We start from the raw sequence: 20,591 nt of genomic DNA, 5'->3' as shown, positions 1-20,591 counted from the left end.
ATTCGATAAAGCTGCGCAGGTGGGTGCAGCACATACACATTGCAGAACTAATGGTAATGTGAGCATATGTTTTAGGAAGCAGTGTCCTTCATATGCAGCACTGGTCTTCCCTAGGGCACAGACGATTCCTGCTGTGGAGCAGCAATAATTGGCGCATAGTCATCACTATCAAGTAAGGGATGGTACGCACAGAAAGACGCAGCTCTGCCGGCTGCTGGCTCTGTCCCAAAGCGCTGCTTTATGGTTCTTTTACTGCCTATTGCCCAAACAATCTGCTAACATTCCTTGTCTTGAGTGTTTTCCTCTTAGAAACAAAAAAATAATGGGATAGGGCATTCCTTCAAAGCAATTCTGTTTATTCCAAAAAATGTCTGGGAAGTTCTGGTTCCTCATGCACAGGAGGAGTCAAAGAACGGGAGGCATTTTCTTCCTTCACAGTATTAAGCTTATATTTAACCAGCAACGTACCTGAAAGGCCCCTTTCTCAGAGCCTGCCCTCACGTTTGCAGCTTTTCTCCAGCTGCAACCAGCACATCCTTGCTAATTGTTTCTGTGATGGTTCTATAGCGTCATCTCACGTGCATGCAGAGCTCCAATAAACACTACTCAGTTTCATATTATTGTTATTGTCTGGTATTTGTTTGCATTCAGACACATACCTCAAATCCCCCTGTGCATATGATCTGTGTTTTGAGTGTTTGCTCTTATCTGTTCCATAAAGAAATGCTGTGGTTGCTGTCAATGTTGTGGTTGCTGTTGTTGTTGCACGTATCCTGACTTATATCGTGGGCTATTGTGTAAAGAGCTTCTCTGAAGTCCATTCCATTGCTGGCACAAGTTTTCTTTTTCACTATCTGCGAAGAGCCCTCTCTTCCATCTGCCAGGCTGGGAGAAGAATCTAATTGTCATGGAAATTATCTGCTGTGCCTCAGTTGTGGCATTTTCTTGTATGTGCCCAGGAGCAGTGGTGGTTAGGTTTTCTGGTCAGAACATATCCACAGTGATATATATTTGCACAGCATATCTGTTCTTGCTGGTTTCCACCTAAAGTTGCCAGTGGGATGTCCTGCTATTTCATCTGGTAGCCAAAGTCACCATGTCTGACCCTTTTCAAGAAGCTTGGGTGTATGTTCGATTCAGAGATCACTTATTTGGTCCCATTCTGACTTGTGTGTCTGCTTACAGCTGTGAGGCGATATGCAGAAATGTATGTAGTGATCATACTTTCTTATATATTCGTTGGAGCAGAATTGTAGGGATTATTGTTAAACGTGATTTCCCAAAGCATATTTGCACTTTAGCATTTTTTAAAGCTTGCTGTACTTTAGGCCATGTTTTAAGTAAGACTTACAGCTCTTGGCTTTCTTGTGTGTCTTTATGTGCTGAAGTAACGTATTTGTTCTTATTTTATTTGGTACTCAATATGGTAACTGGGTCACAGTAGCTGATGAAGAAGTGCTAATGAAGAACTATTGCATGAAGTTTTGCCATACTTTACACAGGTGTTTGAAATCCTGACATGGTTTCCACATACACTTTATTAGGACTTATTTTTGCATTATTTTTGCCTTCAGGAAGTGTAGTGACAGCTTTCAGTCATTGTCCCAGGTACAGGAAGATGAGACCTCCGGAATTTATTTTAATTATTCCACCATTTTTTAAAATTACACTTGTAAAAACTATCTATTGATAATTCAACCAGGACAAATCTTTCCTTCTTTGTAATTCTTTGAAGCTAGTCAAGGACTGATACACCTGGTAGGGACTGCAAGCAAAGTCTCACGCCGGTAATGTGATCCCAATATTGTGGCCAAAATACCGTTTCCCTTTTTTGTCCTCTACTGTGCGAGAGGAGGCTCAGCTGCAGCACCTGTTTGATGTGTCCTTGATCAACCCCCAGTGCCAGGTTATCAGGCAACTTATGTTTGACCATTACTTGTTCCAAATCCACTCTGCCAAAGACATGTTGCTCATCACAAAGCCTCAAAACTTGATTACGCTCTCTGGCTAAAGGGAGAATGTTTTCTTCCTATGGCCAAATGTTACCCGTTGACCCCGTCAGGTGGCTGAGCACTTACTCTGCATCCAAAAGGCCAAGCAGCCTGGAAGGGTGACACAGCTCTCCTTCCCATAAGCAGAGGAAAGGGGTGCCCTGAGAGCCTCGTGCAGCCATAGAGACGAAATGAACAATCAGCAACCAGGAGTATCTAGTTTCGTTAGCGTGGCAACACTGTAAGAGAAGAGGATCAGAAAATACTTTGGCTCTCTAGTGGGTTAGGTTAAAACAAACTGATAAACCTTTCTCTGTGGTACGTTAGATGGTCTGTTAGATGTGGGTCGTTACTGGGGAATAATTATTCTTTAGGCTGCATTGGTGAGGCCTGAAGGAGAGAAACTCTGTGTAGTTATAGGCATATCACTTTATCAAAGACAGAATAAAACTGAGAGAGACCAGAGGAAAGTAAGAAAATAGTATACTGTTGAGAAAATGAATGGTTAGAAGACAGGACACAGTGCAGGTACTGAGCTGCTTTGTTCTAGAAAAAAAGGAAAGGGAAGGGAGGAGCATGATGATGGTTTCCCAATTAAAAAAAAGGAGATAGCAATCCACTTTGTTTTCCCTGGGCAATGAAGGAATAAAAGAAACAGCTCCACTGGCAGCAAAACTCGACACAGCCTACCAAGAAATGTTGTAGATTCTTCTTCTCTGGAGGTTTTTAAGGACTTGCTTGACAAACAGCTAGGGTGATAGGGCATACTCATTTCTCTCCTTGTTTCAAGGGAGGCTTTCTGGACACCTCTTCAATAGTAATACTTTTGCTGTTGCTTATTGGATCATGGGACTACTGATTTTACAGAGGCAGCATCTCTGTGAACATTTCTTCTGCTCCTCCTTGACACAGTTACCTCTTCTCAGGCAAAGTGATGGGCTTAGGTTTGTGTTGTGCCTACTCTTACTGATGCGGTAATGAAAATCTCACGCCGTTCATTGAATCCCAATGCCTGTGCTTTTTACTACAAACTAGCAATTTTGGTTTAGAAACTTTTCTTTTGGTGTGTGCAGAAAAAATCCTTATGGTCCTTATGATGAAGAAATTCATATGAACGGAGAACCTGCTTTCCCATTTTGTGAAAGCAGGTCATCAAATTTTTGCCAGTCAGCTACAAGACTTATCCTACAAATTAAAAAAAAAAAAAGATTGAGAGAAAGAGGAGTAGGAAGTAAGGAGAATGGGACTTCTGATCTGATTAGTCATGCATATAGATATACATATGCATATATAAATAAGTTTGCTACATTATTTATTGTTGTCTTTTTTATGTTCACAGGGCTACAGCTACTCATAGGGGCCAAGTTATATTCAAGGATGCCTTAGCACAACAATTATGTGAACAGGGAGGTAAGAGATACTGTTATTTTAAAAAACACCTGGCAAATGTTCTTTTCCACTGTGCTTAGGTGTCAGTGTTACTCATCACAAAAAGCTATTTTGTAGAAAACCAAAGTCAGAATCTTCTTTACATTCTCAAAATTGATACTTTCTTTGACTTCACACCTCCTATTAGTGATCTGGGAAACCCAGAGATATGTCTTCCTGCTAAACATTGGGGAATATACAAAAGTTAAAATACATTAAATTGCATTATATTCTTATCTGAAATCAGCCTGTAGCAACTAACATCTGCTTTTGTCGGAAGCACAAGTCAAGTGATAACTTTCAATGTATTAACTATAAGCAACATATGCAAAACATATACAGTATGTATATGTTTTTTTACAATAAAAGCTTCATGTACCATCCATCTCTCTAGTGTGTTTGTGGAGAACTTGCTTTCCCATTTTGCAAAAGTAGACTGCCAGTGTTTTGCTGACCAGCTACAACATTTGATCATTTTTATAGCTAAACAAGAATGTTTAAATTATGCAAACTTTAAAAATCTAATTGTGCCTACGGCTTATTATATATATCCTTTTGAGGAATAACCTAAAATGAAACTCCTGTTGTCAGCTGTTGTCTACAAACAGTACGCTATGAACCCACTTCATCAGAACAGTGAAACTAGAGAAGGTATTCATCATTTACAAAATGGGAAAGAAAGGAATTTCTGTGCTGATCCAGCTTTCTCTGCAAAACTCCAGTGATTGATACTATTTCCATGTGAAAAGAGGCAGTGGAACACAGGCCAAATCAATCTAAAATAAATATTTCAAAATCAGAAATGTATTGTCTTATTCGTAAACAAGAGAGAATCCCTCAAAATATGTCCCTTTGGGCATTAGAGCTATAGATCTTTTCCTATGCATTTGGGAAGATCTGTGCAAAGCTTTTTGCAATAAAAAGCCTTTGAACATTATGTCAGGAGTATATACTGAGGTATTAGCATAAGGTATGAATAGTACCTCTGTGAGGGTGAGGGCAAAATATTTCAATTTTCAGCTTCAGTATTTCAGTACTCATTATTTTACTGTTTAAATGGAAAGTATGTAGGCAGATTCAGAGAGGTGACTGATGGTATCAGCTAACAAGCTAGGAAGTTAGAATTAGTTATATTTTGAATGAATTAGAAAAGTGCAAAGCAGGTGCTGACAATCAGAGAGGAGTGTTATAGTAATGTGGATGGGAGGTGACTGAACCGTGCATGTATCAGTGTTTTTAGTTTCTAGAAGGAAAAAAAATGGAGAAATTACAAGAATGTACTTGGTGTTCAGAGCAAGAGATAAGAAAAATGTATATGACGCGCATAATATGGGTGCGGAAGAGCAGTATTTCTGTGACATAATATAAGGGGATTTGGGCACAGAAATGTTGGCAAGAACACCACTGGGCATACGTTAGGTATGAAGGTGGGGTTGTCTCACATAGGCTAGTTGCCAGATGGACACAAATCAAGAGTGGAAATATCAATAGAGTCATCAGCATAAAATGGTGAAAAGCCTCATAAGCAGATGAAATTCTCCAAAGCTTGGCTTAAGAGTGGGAACATCACAGCCAAAGGCATAGTCTGTGGTGACCACAGAGAGAGTAGGTAAGGAAAAGAGAAAGAATTAAAAGAGATATTGGTGGAAGAGTGACAGAGAGAGACAGACAGCCGGCAGTGATATCACAGTGAAAGCTGAGGGCAAACAAGCTGAAACAACTGGAGAGCTGGTTGTTCACCAGTTTTGGAGCAAAACCTAACCCTAAATCAATGTTTAAGCATTACTTGCGCTGATTAGAGCAATAACTAGTTATGGGACTGCAGGACAGGAAGAACTTGAAATTTGTGCATTGGCTGGGTGTAAAGAATAAAAGGTGTGAGGCTGGGCCGTCCTTGTGCTTATACTGGCTTCTCAGCAGTGAAAGTCCCTTTGCCTCCTCCTGCCACCTCGCCACTGATAGCCACGTCCTGCACCGCTCCCCTGAAGGTGCCTCCAGCTTCCCCACCTTGTTTTCGTCTCTGTCATCCTCACAACTTCTGTGTTTCCTTTATTCCTGAAGACCATCACAGTTTCAGCAGTGCTATTACTGTAAACAAAGGCTTCTTTTAGAAAGAATTGGTGCATTTATGCAGAAGCAATTTACTAAGATATATATGGAAAACAGCAAAGATTGACCTAAATGGGCTTTTATGGTCTGCTCCTGGCCGTAAACATTATTACACTAAAAGGTTGTATTGAGTAATGGGTAAAGAAAATAGGGTAAAGAAAATAAAAACATAGAGCAACTTCACAGATTTACTACAGCACATATTGTTAATAAATAAGTTCACTGGAGATGATACCAGAATTTGTATTAACTAGTACAAAGGATATACATGAAGGCATGAAAGTAGCAAGGAATATCAGAAATTATGATCATTGTGGCTGTCCTCCCATGAATGTGTATGGATAAATTCAAATAGAGTTAATGGGCTTTGTGCAGTGAAAAGAAAGTATAGTTCTTATTTTGAAGAGAATTAGGGAAAGATATAGGGCAACATTAAGGGATGGCCATGCCAAACAAATAGCCTTATATTTAATGTAAATGGAATGAGAAATGATGCCATAGGGAAAACCTACCAAGGAAAGTAAGATAATCCCTTGAAAAACTGTGAGAGTTTCAACATAATAAGTATTTTAGGAAATCAGAGAGATATTTGCAAACTAACGTAAGTTTTAAAGCTTGTAAGATTTCTACTGGGTTTTGAAGAAGAGACATAAAAATTGACAGACAAAAAATAAAGGTAATCCAGTAAAAATATGCAAGAAAACAAAAACCTTATAAGCTAAGAGAGAAAAGGTAGAGGAATAGATGACTTGTAAATACATGTAGGAACAAATAAGGATGTTAATGATTGATGTTATTCTTATCACTAATAACATCTTTAATTAATAATATCTTTAATTTGTTGATTTAGTTGCAAAATAAATGGGGAATAAGGTAAACGTTTTACTGTACAGATTGATTCATATTTATTCTTGGCTCAGGTAGAGCAAAAGCCATTCATGAACAAACATCAGCAGAATTAAAATTGAGTTGGCAAAACGTCAGACCCAACTGCATTGCATTATTGAACTCGAAAGAGTTTAGGTCTGTATGAAAACAGCAACGTAGTTGGGAGAAACAGCTCATGATACAGGGATGGACACAGCTGACACTCACATCACACAAACAAGCCTGCATATACTGCACCGAGTAGTATTAAAGGGGTTAAGGAGACCACCTCTCTTCTGCATGATGTGACTTTGGGCCAGTAGCAAAGTTCTTTGGAGTGAGGACTTTACTGGGAGATCCGCGAGCATGTAATTCAGTTCTGAATGACTAGAGGAGAATCAGAAGCGTAAAACATAGAAACGGAAAAGATGAAGGATCTTGCTTCCTCCTAGTGCAAAATCATTCCTTTCAGCATAATTCCTAGAATTTAATACGATCTAGTATTCAATGCTGCAAATTACAGGATTGGGGTTCCTTCCTTAAGAAGCTATTCTAAGGTCTGGCAGATGTTTCTATACGAAAGTATATCCTGAGAATCAGCCCATATTCTCTTTGATTTGATAGCTTGTGCCTGAATATTAATGGAAGACCTTTTAGGCATGTTTTGTACCTTGTAAATAGGGATTTAAGAATACTTTGAAAAACAAACACAGAACAGATTGCATGCTCTAAGGCTTGACCAAAGCAGTATTTTCCAGAACAGAAGACTTGAGTTCAGAGCTGACGTATTGTTCCTTGGCTTACGTGCCAGGGAGACCAACGCAGCCCTCGGGCAACACACTGACTCTCTCAAGGGGGATGCTCAGCCTCTATGTTTCAATAGCAACTTTGTTTACAAGAAGAGAGAAAGTACTGGCAGCAGGCTAAATAAAAGCATTAATTTTCTTTTTCCTCTTCATCTGGCTGCTAATGAGAAGGAGATTGGGCTTTTGCATAATCTGCAAAATAATTATAATATACCTATCTCCACATTTTCTTTGTGATGAATTGATGAGTAACAGCTAATGGCTGCTGGCTGTCGATCTCTGAGCTTGGCATTTGTCTGTGACAGTTTGTTTCTGTAATTCACTTTTTCTTTTTTTTAAAAAAAAAAAATAAGTCCAGGCTTACTAACTGCAAGGGCTTTGAAAAAAGCTTATTTATTTTCCAGTGAGTTTTAGGGATGGTCCCTAATGTTGTGTTCCCTAGCTAGCCCTGTACGCAGGCTTGAACCCTCAAACCTATGGCATATGGGTGTCAGTAGTATAAACTGGCGTTGGTGGAACATGTTTAATTTGCATTATGAGAGCTCTAAGCTCTGGCTGGAGACTTATTTCTGCTTAGCAGTTAGCCACCGCTATGTTTTACAGTTTTGATTCTTACTTTCCCACTGATGTCTGGACCATCATCAAATCTCACTTCTCTCCTCATATTCCTGGTCTTCCTTCACTAATTCACACTCCTTTCCCACCTCTCTCCTATTTGCCCCCTGTTTATCCAAAACAGGCAATACATTTCTATTATTTTAACAGTTCTTAACTTCCATTAACATTACTTCATCCACAGAAAATTTTAACCTTTTGCTCCAAAAGATGCCTTCATTCTGTCTCATCATATTGACACAGACCCACAATGACCCCATTGACTTTTGAATTCCTCATTACTTTCTTCAAGTTTCTCACGCTTCCCGTTTGACTGTGTCCTTTCTCTCTCTGAATCACTTTGTATTGTATACTTTTTCTGTGCTTTCCCTTACCAAAGGGATAGCCTTGCTAGTCCTCGCAAGTCAAGCATCCTACATTTCCTTACATTTTCTCTTACTGTATTTGCTCGCGCCTCTTAAACTGTGAACGCTGTTGAGCTCAATTTCTATTATTCGCTTCATACAATCCATCTGTTGTTAAGCTCTGTGTATATCCAGGGTGCTAGTTAAAAAATCAAATAATAAATTCATTTATTTCACTTTTTTGAAAAGGAACATTCTCATTCAAGCTCATATGTATTTATGAGCCACACAATTCTAAATTTCGAACCATCCAAAGATGTCTAAGGAGCATCTAAGAAAGTGAATCATGGTATAAATATTAAGATAGACTTTTCCCCCTCTGTGCCTCAAGTGTTGTATAATCTTTTAAAAAATAGTAAATGTTTTATTTCTACACTGTATAGCTACTCTGCAGCATATTGTATTTTGTTAACTTTGCCTTGTTATGCCAGGAAACTCGGTTAGACTTCCAGCCACGTTGTACGGCCTTCTGTACAATCTATATGGTTTAAAAATAAGGAGTCCTTTGAATTGATAAAAAGGTAGATCTGAAAATGTTTTAAAATGACTACAATTAATTTTGTACGATACTCTAAATTTATAACATTTGCGGGACCTTAACTAAAATAGTTGAAGGTCAACACAGTGCCGTATTACAATAAAATATAAAATATAATAAAGAAATTATTCCTAGGGAGATTAAAGTCTAAATTCATCATTCATTAAATGGTACCTTCACAGTCTGTTGTCATACTCAGCTCTGGAATTTGAATTACAAATTGAGTGGAGGAATACCTGAGGCAAAAGTGCTTGAGCTTCTCAGATGGTGTAGCGAATTGCAAAATGTAACCCCCTCCACACAAAACCTGTATTTGCAAGAACAATCTTCTTTCCAACTTTAAGTGCTTGCCTAACTCCACCTTCAGTTTCCTAGATGAATGATTAGTAGTACTGCTATGTCTATGCATAATTTCCTTCAATTCAGTTTCCTGGCGAGCAACGTGTTATGTAACAAGTTTTGTTTTGCAGTATACTAGGCATATAATTGAAAAGTCATTTTATTAAAAATACCAGGGTCCTAATTTTGCATTCCTTAATCAAATAAACAGCTTAGCTATATTTCAAACAGCAGTGCTGAAGTCAAAGAGATTTGCAAGTTGAAATACTGCAGGCTTGAGCTGTGCCTGTGGGTTTTGGCTGGATGCTGAAGTTTTGCACAATAATTGCAGAAAGTATCATTAATGATTCAGGGTATCCCAGACTGGACTGCCTCCGCAGTAAGCCTCTTCTAAAAAATAATGCTAAGCAGCCAAGAATGAATGAGAATCTCATCTTTCATTTTCATTTTGAGGTCGGAAGATCTCTCGGTGAGGAGGAAGGTCTGTTTCAATAGAGTTGCTCTCGAAGGCTAGTGAAATTTGCTCAGCCAGCTAATGTTTCTGGCAGTGACCTGGCCTGGTGGCACCATTCTCCTTGGAGATGAGCACTAACAGAGCGGCTCTTAACCACACATGTCCTCACAGGTCACTTAATCATCACTTAATGATGAACTGGAATTAATGAGAAGACAGCAAGAGCATCAGAGACAGAGATCTTATTTTAAGCCTAAACACTTCTAACATCAAGAGTATTTCAAATCTCATGCCATAATGTACTTCTTTTCTTATAGTACCACACAGGCAGAATCCAGAACAACTGCATTGCTCCATCTAGGAGACAATTCACTTAATCCAGATTAGTCCATTTCTTGTGTGCAAAGGTTTTTAAAAGTCTTCTAGATAAAGTTATGCATGCTTCCATGAAGAAAAACAAGGCCTGGGACTGCAAGGGACAAACCTAGTCTTTTCCCGTGCAGTATCAAGCAGCGCAGTTCAGTGTTATTCTGGAGCAAGTGAAAAGCTCTAGCTTGCAATTAAGTCTTATTGTTCCAGCTTTTGAAAAGTAATAACGAGATGTCTTGGCTGCTGTTAGAGCTCGTTGTTGACATATTTTATGGAAGAAAAAAGATGGCTGCTGCCTTTAAGGAATGATCAAATCTTTACATTGATATGTTTCTTGTATAAAAATGCAGCAAGGTAGGTGTATAAGGAAAAGGATTTCCTATTTCTGCATGCCTGCAAATTCTCCTCAGTGTCAAACTCTTCTGAACTCCGGCGTTCTTTGCTGCAGTAAAGTTTTCAGGGGTCATTGGCTCACTTGACTGTTTTCGAGGTTATCTATATATGTATGAGGTTATTAGAGTAAAAACTGACAGTCTTCTAAAGTGTAAGTCAGGTAAATCAAAGGCTTCTCTCTAAGCTAAAGCCAGACTGCTTGCCATTCTTTTCTGGTTTGCAAATGCCTCAAATGCTTCCTGCTCGGTCTTTATAATCACCAAATTCACATGAAATGTTGCAATTTCATGACAAAATTTCATGCCTCCATGCAAACTGTGCGTTTAAGAAGAAAGTAGGAAGAGACAAATAAAATGTTTGAGATTTGTATTGGACTTAATATTCAATTGACTACCTGTGAAGACTCTGCACGGACTGCTGCATTCATTTTCACATTTATTTTTAATCTATTTTTAATTTGTCAGACGTTATGAGAGAAATTGCAGTACTTCAGTAATTTTTTGCAATATGCTGAAGAAGTCAGGAGTACTGATACAAATTTCAGTCAGTGCCCAACGAGAAACACGGAATCCTCAAATTCTGGCTTCAAAAATTCTTTCACTCTTTACGTGGCGTTCCATTTGTCAAAGTACAAAATGCAGCCAGAGATACAGCTACATGGACAAGTTATCAAGAGGCAGACAAGTTCACTGCTCCCCAAGACCTGCTTATATGCACCCTCTGTGCCTCTGTGAAAGAGGAGTAAATTACTTTGGGTTTAACATTGGGTGAGGATACGGATGTGGCAGTTACCATGGAGCATCTTGCACACTGTGTAGTCGCCTGCTAGATTCCCCCATTGCTTATGTGCCTAGTTATGCCCTTAAAGATATTTTCTGTTCTCATTTGTGTAATTTTACACAGAGATGCCTGTTACAAAGTGTTAGTAAAAGGCTACTTAATAAAGTTTGTCGTTTCAGCCAAGCGCACGCAGCAGGTACAGCGTGTCTTCACAGCGATCTGCTCTTTCTTGGAAGGAAAAGGTTTATTGGGACATTGATTCAGCAATGCCTGTAAAAAGTGGCTTTAAAAGCAGTGTTTGATTGAGGGTTTGTTGAGTCAATCCCTTACCTATTGCCCTAGGAAGACTAGTTTTTTTTCTCCTAGCAATACGGTTGATGGTCCAGTGAAATATAGACGGTCCATGTGTGGCATTTTTGCCTCCTGTAGTTGTTTTTTTGTTCAGGCTAATTTCCACTCTCTTAATCAATCTTTGACTTATTGAATCTCACTTAATTATTTCTAATAATATCTCATAATTCTAGACAACTAGAAGCGTTCTTTCTTACCTAGCAGTAAAACTGTTTCTGTCATTCATTTGATACCGATGTTTCTTTTAATTAGAGAATATTTATTTTCTTTTTCTTTCCTATTACATTGTTTATAACTTTCAACATGTATCACGTTTTTCGTAATTAAAATGTCTGAATAGTTGACTTAATACAATACCTACTGTTACAATTTGTTTTATGCTGAACTGATTTCTTCAATGCTGTAATTAAGCCCCTCTCACGGAGGATATTCATGTATTGTGTCTCTTTGTTCTCCGTAGCTCCGACAGAAGCTCCGTTACATCCTCACCTAGGTAGGTGATCGGTCATTATTATTACTGAAACTCCAAAGCACTAACGTCGTTATAACAAAAGATCCGCAAGGTCACATGAAACTAGCTCTTGGGAATTCAAATAAATAAGACGCTCATATAAAATGAATTGAATTATGTCTAACGCTGATTAGCTGTTTTTTCAGTCTGATTTTTATTGCTGTTTATTTACTGGCTTTGAGTCCCCGCAGCGCGAGCAGATCATGCCGCAGAGCTTTTCTTCCTGCCGACGTGCTAGAGGACCCGTTTGCGTAGGAGCCCGCGGGCCGCAGGACGGGAGGGCACACGGGCACCCCGGGGCGGCGAGGCTGGAAAAGAGATATTGCCCCGGTGCACGCCAGGGCTCCTCCGAGGCGCGCGCAGGGCCGGAGCCGTACTTGCGGGGCCCAGCAGGCAGCGGCGTTGGAGCCCTGCACGGGCTGAGCGGTGCCCGGCCAGCCCATCGCTCTGGGCCACTCTGGGCTCTTGCTCGATCTGAGTAGCAGGTGCCAGCCGCTGAATTCATTCAATGGAAGGATTTACAGAGAAGTGAAGTGGCTGTTTAATGCAACTACATTATTGGGTTTATTTGGGGTTTTTTTTCACCCTGTGTAGAATCCAGAGCTTACTGACCAATGGTTAGAAAAAATTGCATAACATAACTCACACTTCATATTCCAGCCCTTTGCTCCCAGTTCCACTGGGAGCAGGTGAGAAATTCTAATGAACGCATGGATTTTTGCCTATGAGATTTCAAAATTGAGCCCCTGACTATTAGAAATGTAATATACCCATTAGAGCATCTCGCCCCTCCTTGTGCCAGCCTTTCCAAATTCGGGATTTAGAGGCATTTTTTCTGAACCTGCAGAACAGCTAGCGATTTGGAACCAAAGGTCTTCAGGCGTTTGGTGTACATTCAATGACTGCATCTTTTAATAGTCATTATACTTTGAGGATAGATAGGAGATTCCTCAATTTTATGTGCTGAAATGATCCAGAGTAAGCAAAAAAAAACTTTTAAATGAGAAAGCCCTGCTTTAGACACTAACACACTTAAAGCTGATTTTCTCCTCTTACATTACATTGCTTTAGCTCTAGGTGAGGCAACACATTGTCAGAGCTAGTGCGCAGACTGGATGACTCTCCTGGAACTTTTTCATGCAATACTTTCTTTTCTTTTTAGCCGAAATGCACAGTGACAGCATTATCTTACGAGATGACTTTGATTCTTATCACCAGCAAGAGTTGAATCCTATTATGTGGTAAGTTTCCCTCTGCTGCTTCCCTTTATATATATCTATTTTAACAAAGCAGAACATGTTTGTTATTATAGTGAAATATTTATATTATACGAGTGCATAGATATCTCAGTTCACTTTGAGGTATCCTTAAGTGTATCTTTGCTCCACTGGGACTTAAATACATTAATTAATTAATTAATTAATTGATTAATGACTAAGTGAGAAATTGTAAGCCCATTGAAGTAAGTGGCAAATTCTGACTGACTTTAAAGTTTTGAATTAATCCAGAAAAAGAAAGAAGGGATAGAATGGAACTCAGGGAACGATTCTGTATGAAAATGTTGATTTCTTGAAACCAAAGTTTTTCATGGAAAAGGTTAGTTTGAATGAATTTCAAAATCAAACTGTTTTTTTTCCATTTTTCTTTTAATTTCTTGCTCATATGGTACATCTTTCTGGAAACGTTATAGTAAAAACTCATTTTAGATTGAAATCAAATGTTTCCAAATTGTCCAAAATAAAAATTCAACTGGAATGAAATACCTCTATCTAATTTTCAGCTGCTGAATATGTTTAAGATTGATTTTCTTTTCTCGTTTTTTTTGGAGTGGAAGACAAACATTTTCAAAAGCCTGCTATTGTATAGGAAAGGAAGAGTGTTACTAGTGTCTACCGATCATTCTACACCTAGGTAAACACAAAGATCAGTCTTAATGTGAAGTTATTCAAAGTTGGAGTTCCTTTTTTATTTTTGTATGGGATTGTTACTGCCTCTCTGTTCCTTCCTGTCCCTTTTCATAAATATATTTCATTTTATTGATTTACTTCCTACAAAACACAGAAGTATTTTAATCTTATTTAGTTAAATTCTTGAAGAGCTTTTTAGCAGTTAAATTCAGCTTTTAATTTGTTGCTTAGCAATTACATTTGCTCTACCTGCATTTGTTTGTTAGGAATACTTATGTTCTGTGAAATCTGACTTCATTTTCCTTGTTTTTAAGGCCAGGCAGTTTTTATTCTGGGCAGTTCTTTCACAGTTTCACCATAAGTTACATCTTACGTAAAAAGATTGCGGTTTATGGAATTTTATGGATAATACTTATGATAATACTTTTTAATATGTGCCTACTATTTTTTTTTCCTTTTGTTCTTTTTGTGTGATCTCTTTACATGTTTTTCTGGACAGATGCATTAAGGACCTGGAATACTGTAATATAAAGAAAAACTCTTTCTTTATGGGAATGAATAGATCAAGGCTTCTTAATGGCCTACAGAATAGGCCTGCTGAGGTAGATAGCTCTAGCAGCAGTGTGTTAAATGGACTTGAGTGGAAAGAAATGAGAGGAGGCATTATTTCTCTGCAGATGTCTCATAACTCACAGAGGGCCTGTCTGTTGGGAGCCTCCATAATTTATTTATCCATTGCTCTCTTATCTTTAAATTCATCCTTGCTTTTTTCGAAGCCTCAACAGAGAAATCTCCAACTAAAAGAGCCACCAGCCTCCTATTCCCTTTGTCCCTCAGATCTGGATTTGGTCTGCCTGGAATAACCTTGACCCACCTTGGATGGTGGGTTAGTGCACAGGGAAGGCAGGATGTGCCAGTGGCGACACTTTCTGCTGGAGCGGAGAGTCCTAGCGGAGAGTCCTAAAATTCATTGCAATCCTCTGATGGATCCCTTGACAGTCCTGTAATGACACTAGAAAACCAACATCTTCAGCAGTGCCAAACAGAAGTGGAGCGCAAATAAAATAAAACTATAATAAGGTATCAGGAGCTTTTCTGAATAAAGGATTTCTACAGCAGCTCTCTCTTCAGTGAAGACCCTCTTAGCAGCAGCAAGCTCATTCTCGTTTGATTGTCTAGTGGGAGTAAAATCAGGGATTATTAACAGTTTACGCCATCCACCCTAAAATTGCGTTTTTCCCCTTGGCAGCTGCTAAGATCCAGCCTTTATCACAAACAATTGCTGTAACTGCTAGAGCAGGATTTCCAGCCCTGTTCTTTCCCTGATTTGCTTTGCTCAGAGCGTGGTAGCAGCTGCCTGGTGTGCAGATGCTCCAGTGGTGGCTACTCACTAGGGGCCAGTTAGACTAAGCCACTCTAATAATTTCTGAAGCCATTATTTGTGTAAAGATGAAAAGAGAGGTATTTGTATTTTCCTATGGCCTATTCTTCTCAAATCCTATGTAACAACGCTATATTGTCCCATTCCTCCTGATCCCCTTTCTGGCATGAGCAACTGATGCCGTAGATGTACAGTCCAAGTGTGCAGGCAGGCATTTTATAGGTTACGTGTGTGTCTAATTTTATGAGTCCCAGCAGAGCCAGAGTGTGTCACTCCGTCGCTGGGAGAAGCCTCACATCAAATAACTATTTTGCACAAGGGGACTGTATGATTTCAAGAGTGACTGCCTGGTTTTTTTATTGATTTCTGTTCTTTCAAATGTGTTAGAAGACACATCCCAGAGACCATCTGTTTATTCAGAGGCTCACAGGAGGACAGCAGGAGTGGCTACGAGCGTTTCTGGAGCTGCGAGCGGAGGAGAAAGGAATGGTTGGGTTGGGGATCCTTAAAAACAGAAAAATCACAGCAGCTGCGTATGGGTTCCTCACCGAAATCACAGTTTGGTAAAAGAGAGTAAAAAGGAGGAATTGCTAACATGGGAAAGGAAGAGGAGAGAAGGAGGCAGCAGGAAAGACACATCAGGGGAAGGAAAAAGCAGGGAGGATTTCTGTGCTGGGAACGTAGGAGCTGGAACACGTCTTACCACTGATCTCTCTTACCTGCTTCGGAGTCAGCCGCCACAGGGATTTTCTCATGTCGTGCATCTAGCTGGTTTTTGTATTCTTTTCTTCCAGGGTGTAATCATGCCAGAATGTGACTGTTTCTAAAGTCTCCAACCTGTAGGCACAAACCTGCTTATTTAAGCAAAGATTTCCTCATTTCTTGCTCCTCATTTGCCACTTACTTTACAAAGAGCCCTCCTCCTTGTGAATCAAATATGCTCTGCACGTTAAAAAATATCCACCGTGTGATAGGTTTGGAAGTTTAGGTAATTAAGTCAATGTGCCACTGACAGCTATGCGAAGCAGTTCAAAGCCGACTTGTAGAACGAGACTGGACAGTAATGTTTATTGCATTTTTCAATGAAAAGGTTAATAATATAGATGCTAGGGGGTCCATGAGACATGTGGAAAGCTGGCAGGGGTGTATCAGTTCAGAAAGCCTAGGACCACTGCTGATTTCCTCTATACGGAAAGGAAATCTGCTTTGTGCACTATTTATCTCATAAATGCTGGGAACCTTTGCATTGAAGAGCTTTGTTTTCTTAGCCTTTATGGGAGTTAAGGCGTATTCTTACTCTTTTGAGGGCAGGACTGCATGTTGGGGAAGGACCAGCTTCTTGAAATTATATTTGCTTTCTGAGGTTCTAATACTTTCTTTACGTCAGTAGCAGAAAAGAGAGATTTGTTGTTTTGTTCAAATTTTCTGGAACACATTTGGTCTGTGCCTTGAGAGAGAAAAGACCATGGAATGGCTGCGTGAGAAGAGGCCAAATATGGGTAGTATTTGGGAGACTCTAGGTCACAGGGTGCCTGGCTTTGTAACCCTCTTGCCTCCGTGTAGCCTCAAAAAAACTGCTAGAGAAGAGTATTAAAAAGGTTCTATGAAACAACTAAAGCAGGCCAAACAAGTACATATCCAGAAAAAAATATTCTGTTTAATCTGATGGGAAATTACTTAATGTCAAGACAAGAAAAGGCGTAAAAGAAGATGCATGAATTAGTAAAGAAGAGATGCTGGCATTAATATATGTTTCTGTATAACACACTTCCTTTTTAACGGTACGGCTGTAGACAAAGGTGGATTCAGTACATTTCAGAAGGGAAGATTTTGTACAGGAGCTGTTGCTGGCTGAAGTCCAGCAGCTCTCCTTCCCAACTTGATACTATGTTTCATCTCAAAGCCCATCAGCACTCCAAACAGCAATCACTTGCAAAAGAAATACTCTTCAAAAATGACATAAAGAAAAGCTGAGCATATAAAACCAATCACTTATTCATAGCCTATGAAGAGCTACAGTGATATTTCCAGTGGCAAAGAGGTGGAAAGCTTTGTGAAAGGAGATAAAAGTCCTAAAGTGATCTCCAAATTGCGCTAAAACTACAGGATTAAACTTCAAAATGATTTATGTTTAAAAACCACTTGGCAGCTTGAGATGTTTATCTTCTTTATAGTCCAGACGTCACAAAAGACATCAGTCAATGTAACGACCACAAACTAAGGTACTGTCGAGAGAAACCAGATGACAAATAGCCATGAGGAAACAGCAGATGTTTCCCCTTTAGCAAAGTGAAGAGCAACAACAGACAGAGGTGGGTCTCTAAGCCAGAGATGAGAGTGATGGCAGATCTTTGGAGAAGACTTCTAGATGAATACGACACATGTCAACAGGGGCAGCGAGTATTAGCCATGAAGAGAAAGCTGAAGTGATTTTCATCTGCCAAGTAAAGACTTTAGATCAGGCAGGAGAGAAGGAATGGAAAAAGCTTCTCCTAACTAGGGCAATTAATACTGTCTTGTGTTTGCATGAATGGGAAAGGAATTAACTTCACTGTTTACATCAGCAGAGGAGCAAACTGAATTGTTTCTAAACGCATAATATGATGACTGTGATCTAGGAATGACTGATCAATTATCTTGCTGTTCATGCATTGCTGTCATGCTACTGAGCAATTTATTGTCACAAGTAATACATTTCAAAGAGAGTACAAAGGTCTGAATCAGGATTACCAACAGTCATCCAATAGCTAAAGTCATCCTAGAAGAGATGAGTGACGATGAAACCGCTATATTAGAAGGAGGGTATTTCTGGATTTCTGGAATGCTTCATGGTATTTCATAGGCCACATTACAGAAGTAGAATAAATGAACAGCTGAATCGCTTTATATTCATTGAAATATCCAAATTACAAAATTAAAATATCTCTTGGATTATGTAACCTGTCTATCTTAGAGTAAGTACTCCCCACATACGATTCATAGGCAGAGTTTTCCTGCTATATTTGTCTCTCTCTGCATATATCAAGAGTTCAGGCAAATGTTCAGCTGTAAACCCCCCCAAATTTAGGAGCAGGTAATGAAAATAATGCTCATAAACCATCAGAATCCTATGGAATTCCCAGGGGCTCTTCTCTCTGTTCCTGCGCTCTTCAGCTGTCAGAGTCTAGGGATCAAGTGAAATTCAGATAGAGATGAAACAAATATTCCTTCAGTTCCATTTCTCTGCGTTTTCTTAAAGTACACTTTTGCTCACTCACACTCTCTTCTTGTTCTGCATTGAAAACTGAAATTATGGCTCATATAAATAATTCAAATACTAACTATTTGAAGTCAGTAGCAACTATATTACTTTATTTCAGGATTTAATTTTTTCTGTGTGCAACCAAATACTATCCATGTGAATTGCTGAAGGACTTTATGGGCATGTTTGTACAGAAAAGACCTTAAGGATTCTTTGCAACTTCTCACTTTGTTTTGGGAAATGGAACTGAAATTGTCCTCAGTAAAATCTCAAAATAAGAGTACAGTTTGGAAAGTGGAAAAGAGAAATTCATCTTTGACTTCTGTAATGGATTTAGTCTTAACAAAGCCAGCCCCATGCTAAATTGACCCAAGGCCAACTGAAGAGCCCCAAAATAACAAGTGTAATCAATTATTCACCACATCTATGCATCAGAAAATCTAACATCAGTCACTCAGCACAGCTTAACGTCATAAACCTGCAGGGTATTGTGTTCTGCACAGAGTTAACCCATTCTGTAAAAAGTTAGCCAGACTTCACTGCCCTGGAAAACTCTCCCAGGAGCCGGGGGAGCGGTAGCAAGCTAGACTGCTGCGGGAAACAGCTCGTGAGGTCGCTCCATTTAGATGACTGTATCCTTTAAAACATTCTTTTAAACATTATTTCTGATCACGACTAGGATTAACAGTAGCCCGTCCTCCCTCGCTCAGACCTTTTTGACGGCAGAGCCCCAGGGAAGCCACGATTCGGGACTGCTCCCCCGCGCCTTGGGGCGCTGCTGTGGCTTGCGTGCACGGCGCTGCCGGGACGGGACGGCAGCGCCTGCCCCAGCCTCGCGCGGCAGCACCGCTCGCGCCGAGACGGGGCCCGGGGCCCCCTCCTGCTGCGGCAGCAGCCCCTTTCAGGTGCCCAAGGCGAGCTGCTGGTCTTCAGGCGCTCAGAAATAGAATAATCCTACTCCGAGCAGTTTGCAAAAACACTTACAGAGGTTCAATACGACACATGTTAATGAAAAGACAAACCAGCAATATAAATCAGGAAAAGAGGTGGAAAAAACAAGGACATTGGCACGGGAATTTCTGTAAGACAGATCCGATGATCTATGGTATATGTCTATCATATGTGTTGGCAACAAGTCATTATCTTCTTGGGATTTCTTGTAAGATATGTCATCAGAAAATTAACTGAGTGAAATGAGAGGAAAAAAAAACCTTTGTAGGCTATTAAACTACCTTTGAGCGTTGTATTTTGGTGGCATAAAGAGTCAGAGAAGGTGGCCAAGTCTGAGGCACTCTGTCTGGGCGAAGCTGAAGAAAACAAACAGTGTCTGAACGCCCCGTAGGTAAGTCCAGGGTATATCCGTTCTGCCTGAACGTCTAAAAATAACAGTTATCAAAGCCCGGGCAGAAATCAGCAAGAAGTAAAAAGGTCTGGAGTGAGTCCACTGCTGGAGGGTTGAGTGGAGCTGTTTCGGGAACCAAGGTGTGTCTGTACGTCGGATGCCAAAGTTCAGTTTTAGGTGGCTCAGGACGTCGTCGCTCAGTCCGGGCAGAGGCAGTTTGTCAGGGCGCTGGGATTTTTTGCGCATCTTCTGGTGATGGTAAATATTCGCAAGGTCCTTTCTCAGGAGGCAGCTCTAGTACGACGCACATACGGTTGCTTGACCGTTACTGTGATAACCAAACAGCCCCAATGCGTCTGTGGGGCAAAATTTAACGGTCTTATTTTACCTGATACCGTCTGAAATGTGCGGTGTCTGTTTTCCGTTTTGAACGTGTTCTGTTCCTCCCGCAGGTCTGAATGCAGTAGCTGTGAGGTTGGAGAGCAGTGCGGTGTAATTATGCATGGCAGTGCCGTCACCTTCTGTCAGCCGTACGGTCCAAGAGAACTGGTAAGTGAACAGCGGCTTGTCTGCACGGGACCTGGGGCTGCGGGCGCTGCATTCAGCCTGCCTCAGCCGCAGAGATGTCCGTGCGCTTTGGAAGCCTGGCGTTGAGCAGAGCGGCCCTTAGGCAAGGCAGCAACGCCAGAGAATAGCGTCCCAGTGCTTTCAACTACAGATGCTAACCTGCAATTGTCACGATATTTCGCATGCTGTTTATCTCTA

General features: G+C 40.1%; 1 protein-coding gene across 1 annotated transcript in view; it reads left to right on the top strand.

Annotated features, from left to right (window-relative positions):
* The window catches only part of RELN (reelin), a 294,455-nt gene that overhangs the window by 118,162 nt on the left and 155,702 nt on the right, over positions 1–20,591 (top strand). Inside the window, exons 4-7 of the mRNA XM_068931206.1 lie at positions 3,331–3,401; positions 11,905–11,937; positions 13,118–13,196; positions 20,279–20,375. Coding sequence (XP_068787307.1) covers positions 3,331–3,401; positions 11,905–11,937; positions 13,118–13,196; positions 20,279–20,375 — 280 coding nt within the window. The remainder of the gene's footprint in view (positions 1–3,330; positions 3,402–11,904; positions 11,938–13,117; positions 13,197–20,278; positions 20,376–20,591) is intronic.

Source organism: Struthio camelus, chromosome 1 (assembly GCF_040807025.1).
Source record: "Struthio camelus isolate bStrCam1 chromosome 1, bStrCam1.hap1, whole genome shotgun sequence".
Taxonomy (NCBI): Eukaryota; Metazoa; Chordata; class Aves; order Struthioniformes; family Struthionidae; genus Struthio; species Struthio camelus.
Note: the sequence above shows the minus strand (reverse complement) of the source record. Positions and strands in the feature narration are given on the sequence as shown.